Source organism: Oncorhynchus mykiss, chromosome 11 (assembly GCF_013265735.2).
Source record: "Oncorhynchus mykiss isolate Arlee chromosome 11, USDA_OmykA_1.1, whole genome shotgun sequence".
NCBI classification, from domain to species: domain Eukaryota; kingdom Metazoa; phylum Chordata; class Actinopteri; order Salmoniformes; family Salmonidae; genus Oncorhynchus; species Oncorhynchus mykiss.
In genome coordinates, this window is record NC_048575.1 from 13,891,313 (window position 1) to 13,912,029 (window position 20,717).

At 43.4% G+C, this 20,717-nt stretch overlaps 1 protein-coding gene across 1 annotated transcript in view; it reads right to left on the minus strand.

Annotated features, from left to right (window-relative positions):
• The window catches only part of prkdc (protein kinase, DNA-activated, catalytic subunit), a 43,564-nt gene that overhangs the window by 7,415 nt on the left and 15,432 nt on the right, over nucleotides 1–20,717 (minus strand). Inside the window, exons 32-68 of the mRNA XM_021620207.2 lie at nucleotides 20,471–20,697; nucleotides 19,909–20,117; nucleotides 19,553–19,685; nucleotides 18,929–19,087; nucleotides 18,409–18,612; nucleotides 18,025–18,213; nucleotides 17,772–17,876; nucleotides 17,250–17,417; nucleotides 16,546–16,673; nucleotides 16,245–16,452; nucleotides 15,679–15,860; nucleotides 15,313–15,481; nucleotides 14,614–14,679; nucleotides 14,452–14,515; nucleotides 14,176–14,324; nucleotides 13,727–13,867; nucleotides 13,247–13,366; nucleotides 12,934–13,077; nucleotides 9,852–10,003; nucleotides 9,581–9,715; nucleotides 8,995–9,106; nucleotides 8,769–8,896; nucleotides 8,159–8,308; nucleotides 7,820–7,993; nucleotides 7,531–7,629; nucleotides 7,237–7,447; nucleotides 6,735–6,918; nucleotides 6,346–6,540; nucleotides 5,995–6,110; nucleotides 5,195–5,326; nucleotides 4,811–4,993; nucleotides 2,756–2,967; nucleotides 2,425–2,563; nucleotides 1,878–2,063; nucleotides 626–850; nucleotides 321–429; nucleotides 36–138 (exon numbers count right to left, since the gene is read on the minus strand). Coding sequence (XP_021475882.2) covers nucleotides 36–138; nucleotides 321–429; nucleotides 626–850; nucleotides 1,878–2,063; nucleotides 2,425–2,563; nucleotides 2,756–2,967; nucleotides 4,811–4,993; nucleotides 5,195–5,326; nucleotides 5,995–6,110; nucleotides 6,346–6,540; nucleotides 6,735–6,918; nucleotides 7,237–7,447; nucleotides 7,531–7,629; nucleotides 7,820–7,993; nucleotides 8,159–8,308; nucleotides 8,769–8,896; nucleotides 8,995–9,106; nucleotides 9,581–9,715; nucleotides 9,852–10,003; nucleotides 12,934–13,077; nucleotides 13,247–13,366; nucleotides 13,727–13,867; nucleotides 14,176–14,324; nucleotides 14,452–14,515; nucleotides 14,614–14,679; nucleotides 15,313–15,481; nucleotides 15,679–15,860; nucleotides 16,245–16,452; nucleotides 16,546–16,673; nucleotides 17,250–17,417; nucleotides 17,772–17,876; nucleotides 18,025–18,213; nucleotides 18,409–18,612; nucleotides 18,929–19,087; nucleotides 19,553–19,685; nucleotides 19,909–20,117; nucleotides 20,471–20,697 — 5,710 coding nt within the window. The remainder of the gene's footprint in view (nucleotides 1–35; nucleotides 139–320; nucleotides 430–625; nucleotides 851–1,877; nucleotides 2,064–2,424; nucleotides 2,564–2,755; nucleotides 2,968–4,810; nucleotides 4,994–5,194; nucleotides 5,327–5,994; nucleotides 6,111–6,345; nucleotides 6,541–6,734; nucleotides 6,919–7,236; nucleotides 7,448–7,530; nucleotides 7,630–7,819; nucleotides 7,994–8,158; nucleotides 8,309–8,768; nucleotides 8,897–8,994; nucleotides 9,107–9,580; nucleotides 9,716–9,851; nucleotides 10,004–12,933; nucleotides 13,078–13,246; nucleotides 13,367–13,726; nucleotides 13,868–14,175; nucleotides 14,325–14,451; nucleotides 14,516–14,613; nucleotides 14,680–15,312; nucleotides 15,482–15,678; nucleotides 15,861–16,244; nucleotides 16,453–16,545; nucleotides 16,674–17,249; nucleotides 17,418–17,771; nucleotides 17,877–18,024; nucleotides 18,214–18,408; nucleotides 18,613–18,928; nucleotides 19,088–19,552; nucleotides 19,686–19,908; nucleotides 20,118–20,470; nucleotides 20,698–20,717) is intronic.

A 20,717-nucleotide genomic window follows, 5' to 3' on the forward strand; every position in this document is an offset into this window, starting at 1 on the left:
TTTTCTTCTTCTTCAAAAAAGAAACAACCTCTTACCGAGACGTAATGATATCATCCCATACATTCATTGGATCCATTTTGGCGTCAGGGTAGCGGTCAATCCATCGTCTAATGAGGTTTTGTAGGGAGTTAATGGAAACTACGACAAAAAGAGATACATAGAACATATATTTTGTCACCTATGCAGGATATTATGGTGAATCAAAACAGCGAGATAGCTCAGTGGACACCGGTGACCCGGGTTCGAACCCCAGTTGGTCATGAAATAGCAAGATGATATGGTGCCTCAGATCAAAATTAGCACGATTGGGGGGCACTCACCCTCTCCAGTGATGAACTGGAGGAAGTCCTGGATCTCTGTCAACGCCTGCACCGACTGCAGAATGGTCAACCGGCTGCGGTTCAGCAGAGAGTCCACACTAGAGTAGTTCTTCACAGAGACATGAGAGAGGAAATGAACAAGTGAGTGAGTGATTGAGTGTGATCAGGCACCTCCATATTTAAATGACAACTGACTTTGTCTGCACTACTCCATCGACATTAACCATGTTTCCTACAATCCTCCCCCCCTCGCACACTAGCAGTAACTACAGTAGCAGTATCTGTCATCTTGTGGTGCCACTGACCTGCATGAAGACCTGCAAGCAGTTGTTGGCGTAATACTTGGCGCGGTCATAGTCCTCCTGCAGGATGTAGAGCAGGCTGAGTTCCTGGCTGTAGTGGCTCTCCAGCAGGGCCTTGCGCTCTTCCACCTTCATGGCACTGTCCACGAAGCTGAGCAGAGCCTGGTCCCTCTCCCCCAGCTGCAGCTGCTTCAACATACTGCGCATCATATACTGCAGGTATGTTTCCTGTCAAAAGCCAACACACACATTCATGAATACAATCCATCGTGCAAGTCAAAAGCCAACTGATAAGGGAATTTATATGTGTAAGGTAATGACTAAAGAATTCCACCTTGAAACATAATTATTAGATTATGTAACACGTATAAGAATAATTAGACTAACGTAATTATTAGACATGTAAAATGTATAAAGAATAATTAGACTAAAGTCCAATAAGGTTTGGTCGAGACAAGTAAGGGAGAGAAATGTGTGTGTGACTAAGAAAACACAGAGGACAATTAAACTATACATGACCTGACCTGGTTGGAACTTTGAAAAACTTACGACAGGAAAGAGACGCTGTCAAGGTCCCTCTAATCTCGGGAGGGAGGGAACGGTAAACGAGGAATGTGAACTGTGGGGAAAGATACATCCCACCTACTGTTTGTGTGTCTGTGCGTGTAATCCCCGTACTGTTTGTGTGTCGGTGTGTGCGTGTAAGTAGGTAGGGGGGTGAGAGTTATAAAATGACATGTCTTTGTATTATGGACTTCAGAACATTCTCGTGAATAAAGAACCAACCTTTGCCTAATTATTATTAAACCCAGGGTCTTACAAACCTCGGGGATTGGTCAAAGCTTAAATAATTGTTTAGTTATCATCATTGGGATTGAAAATTATTGTGACACCAACACACACATTCCTGAATACAATCCATCGTGCAAGTCAAAACCCAACACACACACATTCATGACTACAAGCCATCGTGCAAGTCAAAACCCAACACACACATTCATGAATCCAATCCATCGTGCAAGACAAAAGCAAACTGCTACTGTAGATAGCTTTGATATAGTACATACATACTATAAATAGACTAAATAAAAGCAAATACCTAATTTTGTGGCTTGTCATTTATTCTATGATCCCTCCTTACCCCATAGGAAGTCCCACCCAGTTGGCTACTTTAAAAATGGTGAAAGGCTTCAATGGCACAACTCATGCAGGCTTTGTGGCAAGCCCTCTATCCAACTCTGTGGGATGGGATTACCTGATAGAAGGGTTCTGCCCACATCTTGTCCAGGTTGACTGGCTGTTCGTGGTCGATGTTGACGATAGAGCAGTACTGCAGAGACTTCCACTCTGTCAGGTGGCTGTATGCCTCCAGGGCCGCCATTTCCCAGAAGTCCTTCTCTGTGTCCGTGGGCTCGCCGTCACTCCACTCCGTGTTGAGCGCCTGCCGCGTTGAGGAACATCAACGTGAGCATCAACGTTAAAAGGTGTTACATTTGGTAACACTTTTTATAAACCACCTGTGTGTAATGCAATATGACTGCATGTATAACCTTTAATGCAGTTACGATGACTGTTATAAGGAGCGGTGAGCTGTTATGAATGCTGTTATGAATGCTTATAAGTCTTATAATACACTATGGGGTGATAGAGTAACAGGAGTACCATCTACTCCAGGACCAGCAAACTTAAAAACATTGATTTGTTGGATGTCGGTGTTGTATCTGTATTCCTTTTATACACATGTACTTGCACAAATAATCACATCTCAATGAGGCAATTGAATTGAATTCTCAATGCATTACCTCGTTGTAGAGCCTCACTGCCTCAGCATAGTTGCTGCTGGCTTCCGCTTGCAGAGCAGTGCATGTGATGGACTTGGTCCCAATCTTGCCGCCAAAGATCCCCCGAACGACATCGTAGTCGCCTAGAGATCTGTAGAGTCTGGAGGAGATAAAAAGGAAAAACAATACCACATCAAATTCAAATGTATAGTACTGTATTAGATGAGGTGTGTGTGTGTGTGTGTGTGTACAGCTAAAGCATGTTTAGCACTTGAAAAAGGGCTCTGCAGAAATAAATCCAACCTATAATTATGATTCCTTTTTATTAGATCCTCAAACTACCGTTACATACTTTGCCAGATGAATCCATTTCTCTGTGTCTGGAGGGACCTCTTTGCGTCCGCCGCGGGCCCGTTTGGCAGGGGGCTCTTCGGGGCTGCAGCCCTGGACCAAGCCCTCCTCCAGCAACAGGATGCCAGTGGGCTGCTGGAGGCTGGCCAGGCAGCTGGAGCTCACTGCTGCAGGCTGCATCTGGAGCAGATCCTTGTGCTGGTAGCTCATGTCCTGCAAACACACACACCAGTCATCTTGCAAATCATCTTGTTCACTGGGTATTTCTGTGAATGCATCACATTTTTTCTTACTGTATGCAATGAATAATACATGCACGCCCACAGCATACAGTTGAAGTCGGAAGTTCACATACACCATAGCCAAATACATTTAAACTCAGATTCACGATTCCAGAAATGTAATCCTAGTAAAAATTCCCTGTCTTAGGTCAGTTAGGATCACCACTTTATTTTAAAAATGTGAAATGTCAGAATAATAGTAGAGAGAATGATTTATTTCAGCTTTTATTTCTTTCATCACATTCCCAGTGGGTCACATGTTTACATACACGCAATTAGTACTTGGTAGCATTGGCTTTAAATTGTTTAACTTGGGTCAAACGTTTCGGGTAGCCTTCCACATACTTCCCTCAATAAGTTGGGTGAATTTTGGCCCATTCCTCCTGACAGAGCTGGTGTAACTGAGTCAGGTTTGTAGGCCTCTTTGCTCGCACACGCATTTTCAGTTCTGCCCTCACATTTTCTATAGCATTGAGGTCAAGGCTTTGTGATGGCCACTCCAATACCTTGACTTTGTTGTCCTTAAGCCATTTTGTCACAACATTGGAGATGTGCTTAAGGTCATTGTTCATTTGGAAGACCCATTTGCGACCAAGCTTTAACTTCCTGACTGATGTCTTGTGATGTTGCTTCAATATATCCACATCATTTTCCTGCCTCATGGTGCCATCTATTTTGTGAAGTGCATCAGTCCCTCCTGCAGCAAAGCACCCCCGTAACATGATGCTGCCACCCCTGTGCTTCACGGTTGTGATGGTGTTCCCTCAGCTTGCAAGCCTCCCCCTTTTTCCTCTAAACATAATGATGGTCATTATGGTCAAACAGTTATATTTTTGTTTCATCAGACCTGAGGACATTTCTCCAAAAAGTATGATCTTTGTCCCCATGTGCAGTTGCAAACCGTAGTCTGGCTTTTTTTATGGCGGGTTTGGAGCAGTGGCTTCTTCCTTGCTGAGCGGCCTTTCAGGTTGTGTCGATGTAGGACTTGTTTTACTGTGGATACAGATATTTTGCACCCGTTTCCTCCAGCATCTTCACAAGGTCTTTTGCTGTTGTTCTGGGATTGATTTGCACAGAATGTGTCTACTTCCTGAACGGTATGACGGCTGCGTGGTCCCATGGTGTTTATACTTGCGTGCTATTGTTAGTACAGATGAACGTGGTACCTTCAGGCGTTTGGAAATTGCTCTCAAGGATGAACCAGACTTGTGGAGGTCCACCATTTTTTTTTTAGGTCTTGACTGATTTCTTTTGATTTTCCCATGATGTCAAGCAAAGAGGCACTGAGTTTTGAAGGTAGGCCTTGAAATACACTCTCAGGTACACCTCCAATTGACTCAAATAATGTCAATTAGCCTATCAGAAGCTTCTAAAGCCATGACATCGTTTTCTGTAATTTTCCAAGCTGGTTAAAGGCACAGTCAACTTAGTGTATGTAAACTTCTGACCCACTGGAATTGTTAAATAATCTGTCTGTAAACAATTGTTGGAAAAATTACTTGTGTCATGCACAAAGTGGATGTCCTAACCGACTTGCCAAAACTATAGGTTTGTTAACAAGACATTTGTGGTGTGGTTGAAAAACAAGTTTTAATGACTCCAATCTTAGGGTATGTAAACGTCCAACTTCAACTGTAGCAGAGATGGCAAAGATTCATGTGTTACAAATGCAGATGCCAACATATGAGAAATATTCCACAATAATACCAAAATAACTGACCTAAAACAACTGAACCATCCTCTACACAGTGAAAAAAACGTGAGAAGTCTCAAACCTGCACACATGCAACAAAAGGAGGAAAGTAAAGGGTACTCTTGCTTAGGAACCCGTTCATATCCCTCAGTAGCTCCTCCTTGATCCTCTTCTTCTCCTCATTAGACTTCTCCAAGCCGTCCATTTCTTGCAGGACACCAGCAAACAGAGAGCTGAACAGCTGCTTGGCCAGAGTGGGATCTCTCTGGGGAAAGACATTTAGAATAAAATGAAGTAGAGGAGAACTTGAGTCCAGCAATGATGAGATGGAAATGTGTGATCTGCTCTCCCACAACACAGAGCACTACTTTTTACTACCCAAAGTGAAATGTTAAACCAAAGTAAAGTGAGTATAGTAAATGAAAGTGACGTAACAGTGGGGTGGCCATCCAGAGGTGGGACAGACCTGTGCCAGAGCCTGCAGGGGAGCGATGAGGCTACTGTGCTGGATCTGGATATCAGGCAAGTCTCCGGATCTGTAGCTGCGGTACAGAGTGACCTGGGCCTCCTTTCTTAACCTCTGGTCGGCCATCTTGTCCTACGTTAACCCATAACCCGGCCAGTTAGAAGACAAAATGGCAGCATAAAACTCAAGCAAAAAAAGATTGAAATGCAGATAACTACAAATACAGAACAAATATGGATTTGATCTACACTGAGTGTACAAAACATTAGGAACACCTGCTCTTTCAGGCTGACCAGATGAAACCAGGTAATAGCTATAATCACTTATTGAGGTCACCTGTTAAATCCACATCAAAATCAGTGTAGATGAAGAGACGTTAAAGACAGTTAAGACAGGTTAAAGAAGCATTTTTAAGCCACGAGACATGGATTATGTGAGATTCAGAGGGTGAATGGCAAGACAAAATATTTAAGTGCCTTTGAACAGGGTATGGTAGTAGGTGCCAGGCGCACTGGTTTGAGTGCAACGCTACGGAGTTTCTCACGCTCAACAGTTTCCCCATGTGTATCAAGAATGGTCCATCACCCAAAACACATCCAGGCAACTTGACACAACTGTGGGAAACATTCAGGTCAACATGGGCAAGCAACCCTGTGGAATGTGTTTGACACCTTGTAGAGTCCATTCCCCGATGAATTTAGGCTGTTCTGAAGGCAAGGGGGGGGGGGGGGGGGGTCCTAGTGTTTTGTACACTCTGTGTATAACTCCTTCACTTAAAAAGGGGTTTTCTTGACGCTTGCCTTCTCCTGTCTTTGGTGGCGTATTTCCTTCTTGGCGAAGCCCAAGCTGACTTTCTCTTGGTCCTTGAGGAAGCGTCTCCTCAGCCTCAGGATGTCGGCGCGTTGTTCACTCTGAGCTGTTGAAGGGAAGCAGACAAACAGGACATTGACAGCTGATAGACATACAGTATCCATAAGTGCACACAACGGAAAACATTTGGAGAAAAATGTTTTCTTTGCAATGAAAACAAATAAAAAATCTGTTTCTTATTCTTTATGTCCTGGTCCATGTTCATTCTGAGACTATTGTGTTATCATTTTTAAAACAAAAGGAATAACAACAAATGGTGGTATGAAACTTGAGAGACTAGCCTTTGCTGCGGCTGTCACCCTCGTCAGAAGGCGAGGCGAGGCGCCTGGTGCCAAAGCCGTCCCCGGTGGGCCTCCAAGCAGCCGGCTTCTTCTTGTCGAACACGAGTAGAGCGGAAAGGGACTCAGAGGACAGCGAGTACTCAGCCAGGGTGTCCACGCTGCTGCCGGTCAACCAGTTATAGGCGGAGCGCCGGCCTGAAATACAGGGAAACAAAACAATGTAAAACGCACGTAACCACACAAAAAACACAAGCATGCTAAACACTATTAAAGAGTTAACTCAAATGTATAGCTAACAATTAGTTAGTCATAGCTAACTCACACCCATACCCCAACCAACTGAATATCTCAGTTTCAAAGGCTTTTTGAAGGAAAGGGGACGTACATACCTGGAGCTTGTGTCTGGCTGAACTCCAGTGAGCCTTGAGTTGCTCGGAGCTGGTTCCTCACGGTCCCTGGTTGAGACGTGGAGCTCTCCAGGCCCTGCGTGGCTCCCTGTGTGGCTTGAGTTTCCACAAACATCGGGGTTAGGACGGTGCTCCTGAGACGCCAGTTCGAGTCAATCACATAGTCCTTGAAGAGAGAGAAAACGTCATCAAAACACTTTGCTCTACAGTCTTATTGCAGATTTCCCCACAGTAGTAGATGTCTGTGTCTCTCGTGATCATGTGTGGAATTCACATTTAAATGTTATAAACCTGAAAAGATACATTTGAATGTACTTTTCTGTCACATTGTTTTGTTAAAGTACATCTATCAAAATGTGCATTCTTTGCAGGCTGAAGCCTATATTAGTCACTTCATAGAAATAGAATGTTCTAAAAATAACTTCTTGAAAGAATGATCTAGAAATAAATGATTTGATTTCTACGGTGGTCACAGTCTCCTGACCTGGAACTTGCACTCGGACAGCGGGTACTCAAACATGTTGCGTGTGTAGTCTGGACTCTGGCTGGTCATCTCCAGGAGCAGGTTAGTGGCCAGACTGAGGAAGTGTTCCTCGATGCGACTAGAGTATAGAGAGTGCAGCAACACCAGCATGCGCTCCAGGGTGGCTTTGGGCAGGCGCTTCTCGTGGCTCCAGAAGTTACGCACGTACAGCCTGCAGATTGAGGGGAGGCAGAATGCTACAGACACTACTTTGTGAGAAATTACTTTTATGCCACATGTAAGATAAGTACTTACTGCAGCCCCTGGTTTCCATCGGTAAGTCCCTGAAGCAGGGTTTCCTTTGCCTCGTTGAACACTTCCACCGAAACACTGTCAGACTGACTCTCTACATCACTGAAAACAAATGACTTCGTTAGCCTTTCACAATCATTCTGTCTGTAATTTCCTGAGCATCAACATTAGAGCAATTATAGGAGGCATAGTGGTGGGGCCCAAACAGGAACTAAACCTTTGTTATGTAAGCGTGAGGCATGGTGATTGAATCAATGCGGCGAGGCTGTCCTAAAATGAGCACTGTACCAACCTGTAGTTATCCTGAATCCACATGAGGATGTCGTACATCCTCTCTCTGCAGGCCGGCGAGGGGTGGGAGATGAATGCTGTGACGGCTCCCAGGACCTCCTGGAGCTCCGCTGGCTTCAGCTTGGCCAGGATCTTGTGGATGATGTCCAGACACACTCTCTGTCTCACCTCATCCCTAGGAGAACGGCAACAACGTCATGTGGTTTCTACCGGAGTTTATGTCTGACACTGATTAAGGCTGGTCCTGGACTAAAAAGCCATTACACTGGAGATTCTCCAATTGACCATGCTTTTTAGTCCAGGCCTCATATATGTGTGTGTGTGTGTGTAGGGGGCAAACCTGTGGGCCATGATCTGGTCGAATCCCTTGGTCTTCAGCAGCAGGTAGATGTCTGGGATGACTTCGGCCCGGCTGAAAACACACTCCAGACAGTGGGTCTTCAACATGCCGTGCAGCTTCGGCAGCAGGTAGGACACTACGTTGACAAACCTAATATAGACACACAAGTGTGCGCGCACACACAAACACACATTATTTTAAGTCAGGTGTAAACAGGTGTAAACAGTACAGCAAAAATGTTTACAAACTCTTATAAAGCTGCTTTGTGTATTTAGAAAGTAGCCTTGCGTATCAAAATAACTGGGTAAATTTCCCAGATATGATTAGAGCAAACCAGCCAGGAAGTTTTCCTCCAGAATCCATTCTAATCGAGGTGACCCGATGTTTATCTACAAATATTTGTAATCTTTACCATTTCCTAACAAAAGGAGCATTATCGAAGTAAGTCGGAAATGTACGACAGTGAAGGAGTGCAGCTTCACTCTTAGCCCAGTTAATTTTGTATCCAGTGAATTAGCTAAATTATTTACTTCAGTTTTGGACCTGGGCTGAACTAGCTTACTAGATCATGGTGTTTCAGGAAGTTACAAGATAAAAACACTACTCTTACCGGTCCATAAAGGGAGGGAAGTGTTTGGAAACTTTGCTCAAGCAGATAATGAATTTGTCATCCAGGTCTTTTTTCTTCAGATCTTTTAATTCATTTACAGTGAGACTGAGCAGCGACGCATCAGGTTGCTGAAAGAAAGAAAAAACACGCGGAATCATGTTCAAATAAAAAGTCAATAAAGTCCATCATTTGGGTTTAGGATTATCAAGAGGACAAGTTAACGTACACTGTCCTTTTCAGTCATGTTCTTCAAGATAAGACCGATGATCTCAGCGGCTGCAGAGTAGACCTCCTTATATCTGGTGAAGGCCAGGTTGTTGGTCAGGGACTGGATATACCTGCAACACATTTCACATAGTCAGGCCTTATTCACTGAAACACTCAGTACCCTCATTCAATGCAACACTCACAATGGAGGAATGGGTTTTCAATCACATTTACCAGGTAAAATAAGGTCAACAATAGTAAGGTAAATAATGCCATAATACTACTACTAATAATACTAATAGTCATCATCATCATCATCATCATCACCACCACCACCATCATCATAACCACAATCATGCTCATCATCATCATCATCACCACAATCATCACCATCACCACCACCATAATACTCTTCTTCATCATCATCACCACAATCATGCTCATCATCATAACCACTATCATCATCATCATAACCATAATCATCATCATCAACTTCATCATAATAATCTTCATCATCATAACCACAATCATGCTCATCATCAATCTAATCAGCTGATGCATTCGTTTACTTTCTCGACAGACAGACACACAGGTTGCCCATTTACCTGTCGTACTCGATATCACACTTCCTGGCATCATAGGCAGGGAGGCTGTTGGCCAGAATGATGCCCAGCAGCTGAAGTCCTACTGAGTTATCTTTACTGTTTGGGTCTGTGCCGCAGAAACGCTCATAGATCAGGCTGCGCAACAAAGAAGAAAGAGGACACATGTTGATATTAAAAGGATAGTTCACTTTTTTGAGAAGGTTTTCAAAAGCTTGGGGAAATCAGTGGGAAAGGAAATGAAATGAAATGTTTGTACTAGGGTCATTCTCACTTGTAGGGCACGTCCAGACAGTCCTTCCAGCACTCCACCACAGTGCGAATGATCTCCAGGTTGTGTCTGAAGACGGGTCTCTTGGGGTGGAAGCTGTTCCTCATCAGGAACTCCAGCAGACGATTGGCCAGGACTTCATCTCTGGTGTTGCCCTGGGATACCAACAAAAAAAAAGACTGTAATGCAACACTTCCCCCATGGGGGGGCAAAATCATAGTAGGAGAAACAATACTGTATTGGAAGTACACTACATGACCAAAAGTATGTGGACAACTGCTCATCGAACATCTCATTCCAATATCATGGTCATTAATATGGAGTTGGTCCATATTCTGCTGCTATAACAGCCTCCACTCTTCTGGGAAGGTTTTCCACTAGATGTTGGAACATTGCTGCGGGGACTTGCTTCCATTCAGCCACAAGAGCATTAGTGAGGTCGGGGCACTGATGTTGGGCGATTAGGCCTGGCTCGCATTCCAATTCATCCCAAAGGTGTTTGATGGCGTTGAGGTCAATGTTCCCTCTAAGCTGAGCATTAGCGTGCAGTAGCCCAAGACTGCCGCGCTGGGAACACCGCACAGAGCTCAGAAGAAATATCAGCCCACGTAGAAACACGAGATTGAACTTCACTCAACTTTCTAGACTTTTCCCTGTTAGTTAACCCATTTCAACGTTTCCCTTTACTGTGGCAATTGTGAGCGAATCAATACAATAGACACTTTCAATGCAACATACCGAAACAAAACTAACTATGCAAGAGATGTTGTAGGTAGAACGCGTCGAAGTAGGATTCTATTGTGCACGACTCAGCCCGTACTCTACACAGACCGGTGCGGCATAACCAATCAGAGCTGCAGAATGCCTATATGCAAATAGACCATTGCCATATGAATCTGTGCCATTAACTTTGAACTGGACTGTGTTTACAGCTGTGGTCATGAGTAGATGTGCTTGTTTACAGCTGTGGTCATGAGTAGATGTGCTTGTTTACAGCCGTGGTCATGAGTAGATGTGCTTGTTTACAGCCGTGGTCATGAGTAGATGTGCTTGTTTACAGCCGTGGTCATGAGTAGATGTGCTTGTTTACAGCCGTGGTCATGAGTAGATGTGCTTGTTTACAGCCGTGGTCATGAGTAGATGTGCTTGTTTACAGCCAGGGTCATGAGTAGATGTGCTTGTTTTGAGATCAAACCAAGAGATGCATGTATACCCAGTGAGTTAATAGCCTAGTTATAGATAATGTGTAGTCAGCAATAGGGGAGTGATTGCTTCCTACAAGAGCACAAAACGTGTACATTTATCTTTGAAATGAGAGTCAGGTATAGGGTTTTTTTGTCTTAAAGGGGCAGAGTTGTATTTTGAGATAGGCTTGAATAGGTACCCAATAGGCAGAAGGATAATGTAGGATAATGTGTCTGATTCTCTGTAATAATGGTATGGGCATAATAATGCATTTTATTTTATAAAGTGGTTTCTAGCATCAAAACACAACAACATTTCCAGTCACCTCCTTGTCTGAAGGGCAAGTGGATAAACAGGTTAAGCCCTGTACTGTATGCTTTTTTGTCAAAAGTCTCATGGAATGTCGGCCTACATTGAACACCACACATTGGCTGATACTGTAGGCTGAATGATAGAACAGCTATTTCCAGCTTAAATTGTTATGAGATGCATTTTCTCCATAGTTGTTTTTATTGTAGGCCACTCTGGTGGGCCTACATTATGATCAAACAGAAAACAAAAGCCTACTTGGCCACTGTTAAAATTGTAACTTAAAGCTGGTACAGCCTCAGTGTTCACAGTAAACACATGCTGAGATGAGATTGGAGATGTTGGTTAAAGCTGCCTGGCCCTATAAAAGACACTCACAAAATGTGAGTTTGCTATTCACAGGATGCATTGCCTGATGTGAACCATGCCTTGAACAAAAGATCTCAGAAGACCTAAGATTAAGAATTGTTGACTTGCATCAAGCTGGAAAGAGTTACAAAAGTATCTCTAAAAGCCTTGATGTTCATCAGTCCACGGTGAGACAAATTGTCTATAAATGGAGAAAGTTCAGCTCTGTTGCTACTCTCCCTAGGAGTGGCAATTCTGCAAGAGCACAGTGCAGAATTCTCAATGAGGATAAGAAGAATCCGAGAATTTCAGCTAAAGAAATCTCTGGAACATGCAAACATCTCTGTTGACGAGTCTACAATACGTAAAACACTAAATAAGAATGGTGTTCATAGGACACCACGGAAGAAGCCACTGCTGTCCAAAAACATTGCTGCATGTCTGAAGTTTGTAAAAGTACACCTGGATGTTCCACAGCGCTACTGGCAAAATATTCTGTGGACAGATGAAACTACAGTTGAGTTGTTTGGAAGGAACACACAACACTAAGTGTGGAGAAAAAAAGGCACAGCACACCAACATCAAAACCTCATCCCCACTGTAAAGTATGGTGGAGGGAGCATCATGGTTTGGGGCTGCTTTGCTGCCTCAGGGCCTGGACAGCTGGCTATCATCGACAGAAAAATTAATTCCCAAGTTTGTCGACATTTTGCAGGAGAATGTTACGCTATCTGTCCGCCAATTGAAGCTCAGAGGTTGGGTGATGCAACAGGACAATGACCCAAAACACAGAAGTAAATCAACAACAGAATGTCTTCAACAGAAGAAATATTGCTAAACTGAAACAGTTTTGTAAAAAGGAATGGTCCAAAATTACAGAAAACATTTGGTTGAGGTTATTGCTGCCAAAGGAGGGTCAACCAGTTATTAAATCCAAGGTTTCCCATAATTTTCCCACCCTGCACTGTGAATGTTTACATGGTGTGTTCAATAAAGACATGAAAATGTATAATTGTTTGTGTGTTAATAGTTAAAGCAAACTGTGTGTGTCTATTGTTGTGACTTAGATGAAGATCAGATCAAATTTGATGACCAATTTATGCAGAAATCCAGGTAATTCCAAAGGGTTCACATACTTTTTTTTGCAACTGTAGCAGAATAATTGGAAGGGGTGTCCACATATGTTTGTATATAGAGTGTAGCTCAATGAGAAAAGGGGTGAAAAGAAGACACGGGAAAGAACCTTGGGGGTGGCCAGGCCAATCCAGGAGAGCACTGTGACCACTATGTCCACCACCATGAAGTGGATCCCTTCACCCCCGTTGTTCCCAGAGACCACCAGCTGTATGAGCGGCCCCAGCCACAGCCTGGCGTATGGACGGAAAACCTGCAGAACAACAGCGTCAGAACCATCAGAAATATCAGGAACAGTATGTTGGAACCACACCTGCCAATCTTGATTTGAAATACAAATGGGAAAAATGGGAACGATGAAGGGTAAACTCAGGGAGAAAATATATTGTTGGCAGATGTTGTTAGAGGATGGGTAGCCTCACCTCCTCTGTGTTGATGATCAGCTTTGCGATGAAAAGTCGGATATTTAGCGGTGTGGCTGGATTTGCCAACTTTCCTTGCAGGAACTTCATCCAGGGTGGGAGTTCACTGGGTACGCCTCCCTAGACCACACAGAAGACAAGACAACATGTTGGAATGGGTCCCAATCCCCAAAATATACTATCAACCTTTCTCCAACTGCAATAGACAGACTTGTGCAGAATTCCAAATCCACCCCTAGCCCCTACTCCCTAGCCCCTACTCCCTAGCCCCTACTCCCTAGCCCCTACTCCCTAGCCCCTACTCCCTGTAGATCTGATGAGGGCTGGATATGTGGAATCAATATTGCAAAAAGCCGACCAGAGGGCAAGATTAAGCCATAATAATGCTTCTATCTATCAAATCCTCTCAGATCTACAAGAGTGCCAGGGGTTTAGGGGCTAAGTGGTCAGTGTGGAATGGAGCAGTGGCATGGAGCAGACCTGTTCAACTCTGGGAGTGATGTTGTTCCTCTGCATGTGGCCCACCAGAGACGTCATGGCCGCCATGCACTCGTGTTGGTTCAGTTCATCCATCTCCAGGTCCACCGTCTCCTCCTGAGCCGAAATGGTCTCGGCTCTCTCCTGAGGTAATTCCAAAAACAGTTACCAATAAAAAGATACAACAGTGCAAATTAGTTTATAGGCTCTTTGTGTATATTTATATCCAAAGAGACACACAGCTGTTCCTTCTGCTAAAGGTGCTTCCACTAAGTATTGACTCAGTATATCTTTAGGATATCTTAAATATTGTATATGTACTTATGCAATGTGTATAATAAAGGTAAGGGGCCTGTTAGGGGATGGGACAAGAGTCTCTCCCATGGATACTCTAACTCTAACCCATGTAAAAGCAACCCTGAGGCATGGAGAGAGACAGCGGTCGGACTGACCCGCTTCCTGACTGTGCGACTTTGCCCCGCAGGATTCTGAGAATTGTAGGAGAAGCTCTGGACTCCGGTTGAGAAGTCAAACTGACTCATCTCCTCACTCAGACTGCTGTCAGCCATGTAGGACTGAGAGGAGAGGTATACTGGCTCCTCTGATGGGCAGAGACAACACGGATAGAAAGGTTAAATATAGAGACAACTGTTACTTCCAACAATGTAACGTGAAGTATACTAAGGAACCTCAACTGAATGTCAGGTGGAGATGCAGATTCATCCTACCTCCGTTCTCCTCGCTCACTTCTTTCCGAATCATGACGTATTTCTTCTTCCTCTCCATAGGAACCTATAGGGAGAATGAGAAGGCTATGCTCAGATTACTGACATCACTCGGATTACTCACTGATGTCATCTCATCAGTGGGAGAAAAAAAAACCAATATACCTCAATTTCAATGGGGAATCTGTACGTCCTTTGGGTATCAATGAGATTCTCGAATATTAATTGATTCTGGGGGAAAGAACAGAAGAACATACATTATTGATTTGTATTGTAGAATTGATCATGTGAGATGAGCCTGGTACTTCTATACCCATACCATTTAGCAATTTTATTTCACCACAAGAAAAAAGTACATAGTTTATATGTTTTTATAAACTGAGTGTATATATTATAATGCACACTCTAGAATGCCCTTCATGCCAATCAGAAACAAGTATTCAACAATGCCATGGTATAACTTGTATTATAAACTGGGTGGTTCGAGCCCTGAAAGCTGATTATATCTGTGGTATATCAGACCGTATACCACGGGTATGACAAAACACTTATTTTTACTGCTCTAATTACATTGGTAACCAGTTTATAACAGCAATAAGGCACCTCGTGGGTTTATAATATATGGCCAATATACCACGGCTAAGGGCTGTGTCCAGGCACTCCACGTTGCGTCGTGCTGACAAACAGCCCTTAGCTGTGGTTTATTGGCCATAAAACCACACACCCTCGGGCCTTACTGCTTAAAATATACAACTGGATAAAATCTGCAATGCAGTTTGGTTGAATTAACCCTTTAGTATGGCATGACAATAGGAGTTGGCAATACAGCACAAACAGATCTGGGACCAGGCGACTTTGTATCACCTTCTCAGGTTTCTCTGTGAAGAGGAAGCCTTGGTAGAACTTGGTCTCGTTGAAGCTACAGCTGATGACTGCGATGGCACAGTTATACCCAGCACAATGGTACTGCCTCCTGATCTCCAAGAGCTGAGTTTCTCCTGTCATGTTCTCCGTGAAGGCTTCAAAGCATGACCTAAAGGGAAATTACAACTGGATTTAGCAACACAAACAGATTAAACTAGACGACTGGAGAAATTGATTGAGTAGCATTTTATTTATTTTTTTACCCCTTGACAAAGTTAGGGGTGAATATATATTTAAATGTATGGCTATATTGGAACATTTTATGGATGGCACCTTTAAAAAGATAAAACTTATCGGTGGACTTACTTGATGAGAGTCTTTGACAGCTCGTTGCCTTCTGTTATGACTGTGGTTCCACAGTAGGCCTGGTTGATCTGAGAGTCTTTGGAATAAACCTCCTCTTTAGGCAGACGAGAGTAGAGCAACTCCATCAGTTTGTAGCAGCCATTCTTCTTAATCAACTGGGCCTCATAAGCCGCTTCGTTGGACTGGAAAAAAAAAGAAATATTTTTTTTCAACTGGTTTAAATGTTTTTCAACTCTATGAGAACATTAGAAAAAGCTAAGTTAGCATTAAGTTGATCTGCAAAAACAAAATACATTTTCTAATTAGGCTAATAAGTCAAATAACATTTCAAGCCTTACACGTGACAGCAGATCTACACCAAAACACTAAGTTGGATAAAGTTCTATGTTATTTTAAAATGTTCAGACTTTTTCAGTAAAGCACACGTCCCGTCATATAACAGATTAAAGCAATGAACCTTGTAGATTCCACAAAAGCCAAAGCTCTTTACACTTGTCATTAATGTTCCACCACGGTAAAAGACTGCAGAATATTAAATACAGATAACAAGAAAGCAACCAACAGACCTTGGTAAAGCGAGCGAGCAGCGCCGCCATGATGTCACCGACGTTAGCGCTGAAGAATTCAGCCAGGGCTTTTGGGCTGCAGTAAGAGGCTAATGGTAGCAGCACTCTCTCCAGCATGGCTTGGAGCATGGAGGGGACAGGCACGTCACCCTGCTGGATGGTCTTGTACACGGCACATAACAGCTGCACCATTCGCTCACCACTGGACCTGCTCACACACAAAACAGTTTTCAATCCACCTTACACTTGGAGAAACCAACACTGATCTAAACACGGTGGGGGAAATAAGTGCCTCACTCACCGTCTAGCAATTCTCTGGAAACACGTTTGGAACAAGTCCTCCATAATGTGCTTGGTATCGCGGCACAGAACTCTGGCCATTAATTTCAGCAGAAGAGGACTTTGAGAGAGTTCTAGGGCATCCAAAAACTGAAAAGGAGTGACATTCATGATAATGTACAAGAATAATTCAAGATATCATTAAATATATGTGGCGGGAATCAAACCCAGAACCCGGATGTTGCAAGAACTATGCGCCCACCACCTGAGCCATTAGAACACTACTGGTCTACCGAAGTGTCCACTTCTCCACCCCCTTATGGATTTAAAGTGGACTGGTGTAAGAACAATGTTGGAGGGACTTAGGACTTAACTATTAAAGTTGATGGCAGACCAGAGCTCAAATACAGGTGTATTTGAGTATTTATTTAAAAAAATTAAAAAAATTCTGTGTAGTGAGTATGTTCAAATAATGTGTCCCGAATCAACTACTTCTATTGGAAGTATTTTAAAGTATTTTTAATACTTATGTTAAATACTATTTTTAAATACCTAGGTGAAATGCATGGGAGTGTGTTTGAGTATTTGTGTTTTACAAATACATTCCAATATTCAACTACTTGTATTTTCAAATAAATAATATTGAAATACATACTTCCAAATGTCTTTGAAAGTAATGGAAATACCCTAAATACTATTTTTGAACCCAGGTCTGGTTGACCTTACCTTTCGAAGACAGTCCATGTAGTTGTTGCGGTGCAGGGAGCCACGGGGGAACTCGTCTGACTGCATCGGGAAGTGGGATGCCACCAGTGCCTCCAGGGACGTCTGCAGCTGGGCCAGGGGCTCCTCCGGCAGGGTGGTGAAGAATGGCAGCATGATCAGTGCCTGGCTCTGAAGAGTGGTGGGGTTAAAGCGATAGTTCACTCAAAACAGTGATTAACATTTTTCCTCTTCCCTTAACTAAAGGTAAGACAGTTTTCCATGACTATGAGTCAATCCCATAGCACTTGTTAACAAGATTAAGGACTTAGTATTGTAGTGTGGCTTATGTTCCCAACCTGGCCATCCATGCTACCACAGCCAGTTAATTATCCACAGCTACCAAATGACCCTTCTCCCATCCCCAGCAACTCAGTTTTCAGTGAACATACCTTATAAAATAGGGCTTTAAAAAAACAAACATTTTAGATACCAAGAAAAAAAATCAGGAAGATGAAATTGATTAAAACGACCTTAATGCTTTACCTTGAGATTCAACGGCAGGGCCATGTCAACGATGAGAGTAGTGAACGTGGAGAACACCAGTTGGAATGCTTGGTGGCCGGCATTGGAGCACACAGATGAATCAATCTGCACAGAATTAGATATACATATAGTTAGAATGAACAGTTAGATAAACTCATATAGGTTAAACACAAGGTAAAACCTGGGTACAAAAATACAATGAAAACATGTTTAAAAAGATGAAAAGAAGCATTTATATCTGGCTATGCTGCACCTGTAGAACCTTGGAGAGCAATGTGAGGGTGGCGGTTTTACTTTCTGACGTGGAGGCGTTGTTGCCCCACCACGGCCTCAGCAGCTCCCACCTCTGCAGTATCCACTCCACCAGCCGACTGCCCTGGCTATTCCTCATCGAGCGCTCCCGGAAACTGTGGTCCAGCATGCCGTTCAGCAGCACGCTAACCTGTTGCAAGGACACCAAAGAAATGTACAAATGTATTCTACAACACTTTTTGGTCATCTTGCTAAGAGAGAGATATACTTTGTCCATTTTCTTGGTAGGTCATGGAAATGTGTATTTTGCTTTCAACCCAATCCCTGATATTTGAACGAAGGTTTGATTCTAAATAATTTATTAGATGAGACCACTACTACTCACCATGCTAGGGTTTTGGGTGGCGGCTTTCATGAGCAGCGTTACGGTGGTATCCAGGTTGCTGAGCAGCTCTGCATTGAGCGTCATCTGGAAGAGGCTGTAGAAGTACTCTCCGTGAGAGAAGCTGAGGAAGTTCTGCTTGCGGCTGCCCGCCAGAGGCACAGACAGCATGATGGTGTTCAAAAGCAGCTCTACCAGCTGCTCACTCTGCCAGAATGACGACAGAACACAAACAGGTAAGTGTAGCAGAGACGGAGTTTGATGAAGTACTTGAGTCAAGCCGCAATCTGTGACCACTGTCAAATTCATAGCTGGAGCTATGAATACAATCACTGACTATCTACGAGATTAAAGTTGTAAACATATTTGGAAGCTATACATTGTTTGTTTACAAAAAGATTAAAAAGAAACAGAAGTCTGCCATGTAAGCAGCAAACTGCCAGAGGGCATGGATGTTGCTCTGTTGGCCTTAGCACCCCGCCTACAAAACAATCTAGGGGAAATTAGGCTAGGTGTTTCCAACCTGTCCACCCAGGGAGAAGGCCAGCTGCACCAGTCCGTCGGCTAGCCTCCTGCTGCTCACGTCCATGGAAGGGAGGGCCTTCCTCTCCTCTCCGGGGGCGATGCCTTTGTATACCGCCAGGAGGAGTTTGGATCCCAGGGACTGTGAGTAACTGAGATCCTTTAACACACAGCAGAGAGAACAGTCACATAGTGAAGAGATTTCAACAAGAGGGAAGGTGTGTAACATTTACTATTTGTGCACTACAAGACAACAATTGAACTCTGGCCTTAGTAAAGCTGGGCCTAAATGTTTCAGCAGCATCAGGTAGATCAGTAAGACAGGGGTAAGGAGAGAAAGAAAGAAAGAAAGAAAGAAAGAAAGAAAGAAAGAAAGAAAGAAAGAAAGAAAGAAAGAAAGAAAGAAAGAAAGAAAGAAAGAAAGAAAGAAAGAAAGAAAGAAAGAAAGAAAGAAAGAAAGAAAGAAAGAAAGAAAGAAAGAAAGAAAGAAAGAAAGAAAGAAAGAAAGAAAGAGAGAAAGAAAGAAAGAAAGAAAGAAAGAAAGAAAGAAAGAAAGAAAGAAAGAAAGAAAGAAAGAAAGAGAGAAAGAAAGAGAGAAAGAGAGAGAGAGAGAGAGAAAGAGTACCTGGCTGTGCAGAAGGGAGCTGAGGAAGCCTGCTTTGTGAATCTGTTTGCAGGCAGAGAGAAGCATCTCCATATTGGCATGGCTGGTACAAGTGTCTGGATGGTAAAGGTCCACGCTACACAAGTCCTCCACACTGAAGACAACACAAACCCATTATTAATCATCATTCCTACACTATGATTTACTCTGTGCTCTGATGATTTCCTGAAGAAAATTAATGATAGAACTCCTATAAAGCCCACAGTTGTCTACCTAACATGTTTAAAGGGCTACTTAGAAACGACAATGGTCTAGGGGCTGGTTTGGGACTGAACTGATCTTAACCTAAACAGAGGACTAATCAACACCATACAGACCTTTGCTGGGATATCCTCTTCCTGAGGCTGTCCTCCAGATCCTCTCTGTAGGGTGAGACCAGCAGGGCCTTCAGCAGGGGAACACACACCTCTGGCAGGTGCTTCATCACTTCCAGGTCAGCCATGTTGAAGCCAATAGACGAGGGCTCACAGACAGTCAGAGCCACCAGCTCCAAAAAGGCAGAGTCAAACAGATCCTTCTCCAGTAGCTAGGGACAGGGTTAAAACGGGTATTTATCAGTTTATTTCTACAAGTAAACAATCTTGCAAGTTTCCAGAAGGCAGCAAACGAAGACCCATGATACCATACCTAATTAACAATACAGTGAGACAGTGGGCATTAAATTGATAAAGGGATACATTTTACACTTTTCTGACACTTTATCCTCCCCAAAAATACATGCAGCTTGTGATTGCATGGGGGAATTGTCAGCGATTTAGAGGTTATGTACATATATTTTCCAGGAAGTACTGAGAGTTTTGTCTTGTTGGACACTAGCACAGAAACGAGGTGCCCATAAATGTCTACAAAGCCAAAAATATGCATCAAGTAAGCCTTCACCTTCCAAAAGTCCTGTTGGCATTTGACCAGTACCACCGTGGCAAACTCCATGAGTCGTACGATGATGGTGCACTTGCTGTAGTTGTACTGGTCTCTCTCTCTGGGACTGAAAAGGGAGATTCTCTGGCCTGCTCTGAAACAGCCCTCTGCTGCCTCCAGCTCCTTGGTGGCCAGTTCAGCAAGGAAGAACCCCAAGGCATTCAAAAAGCTGGATTTCTCATCAGAGCCTTCAAATAAAGAAAAAAAC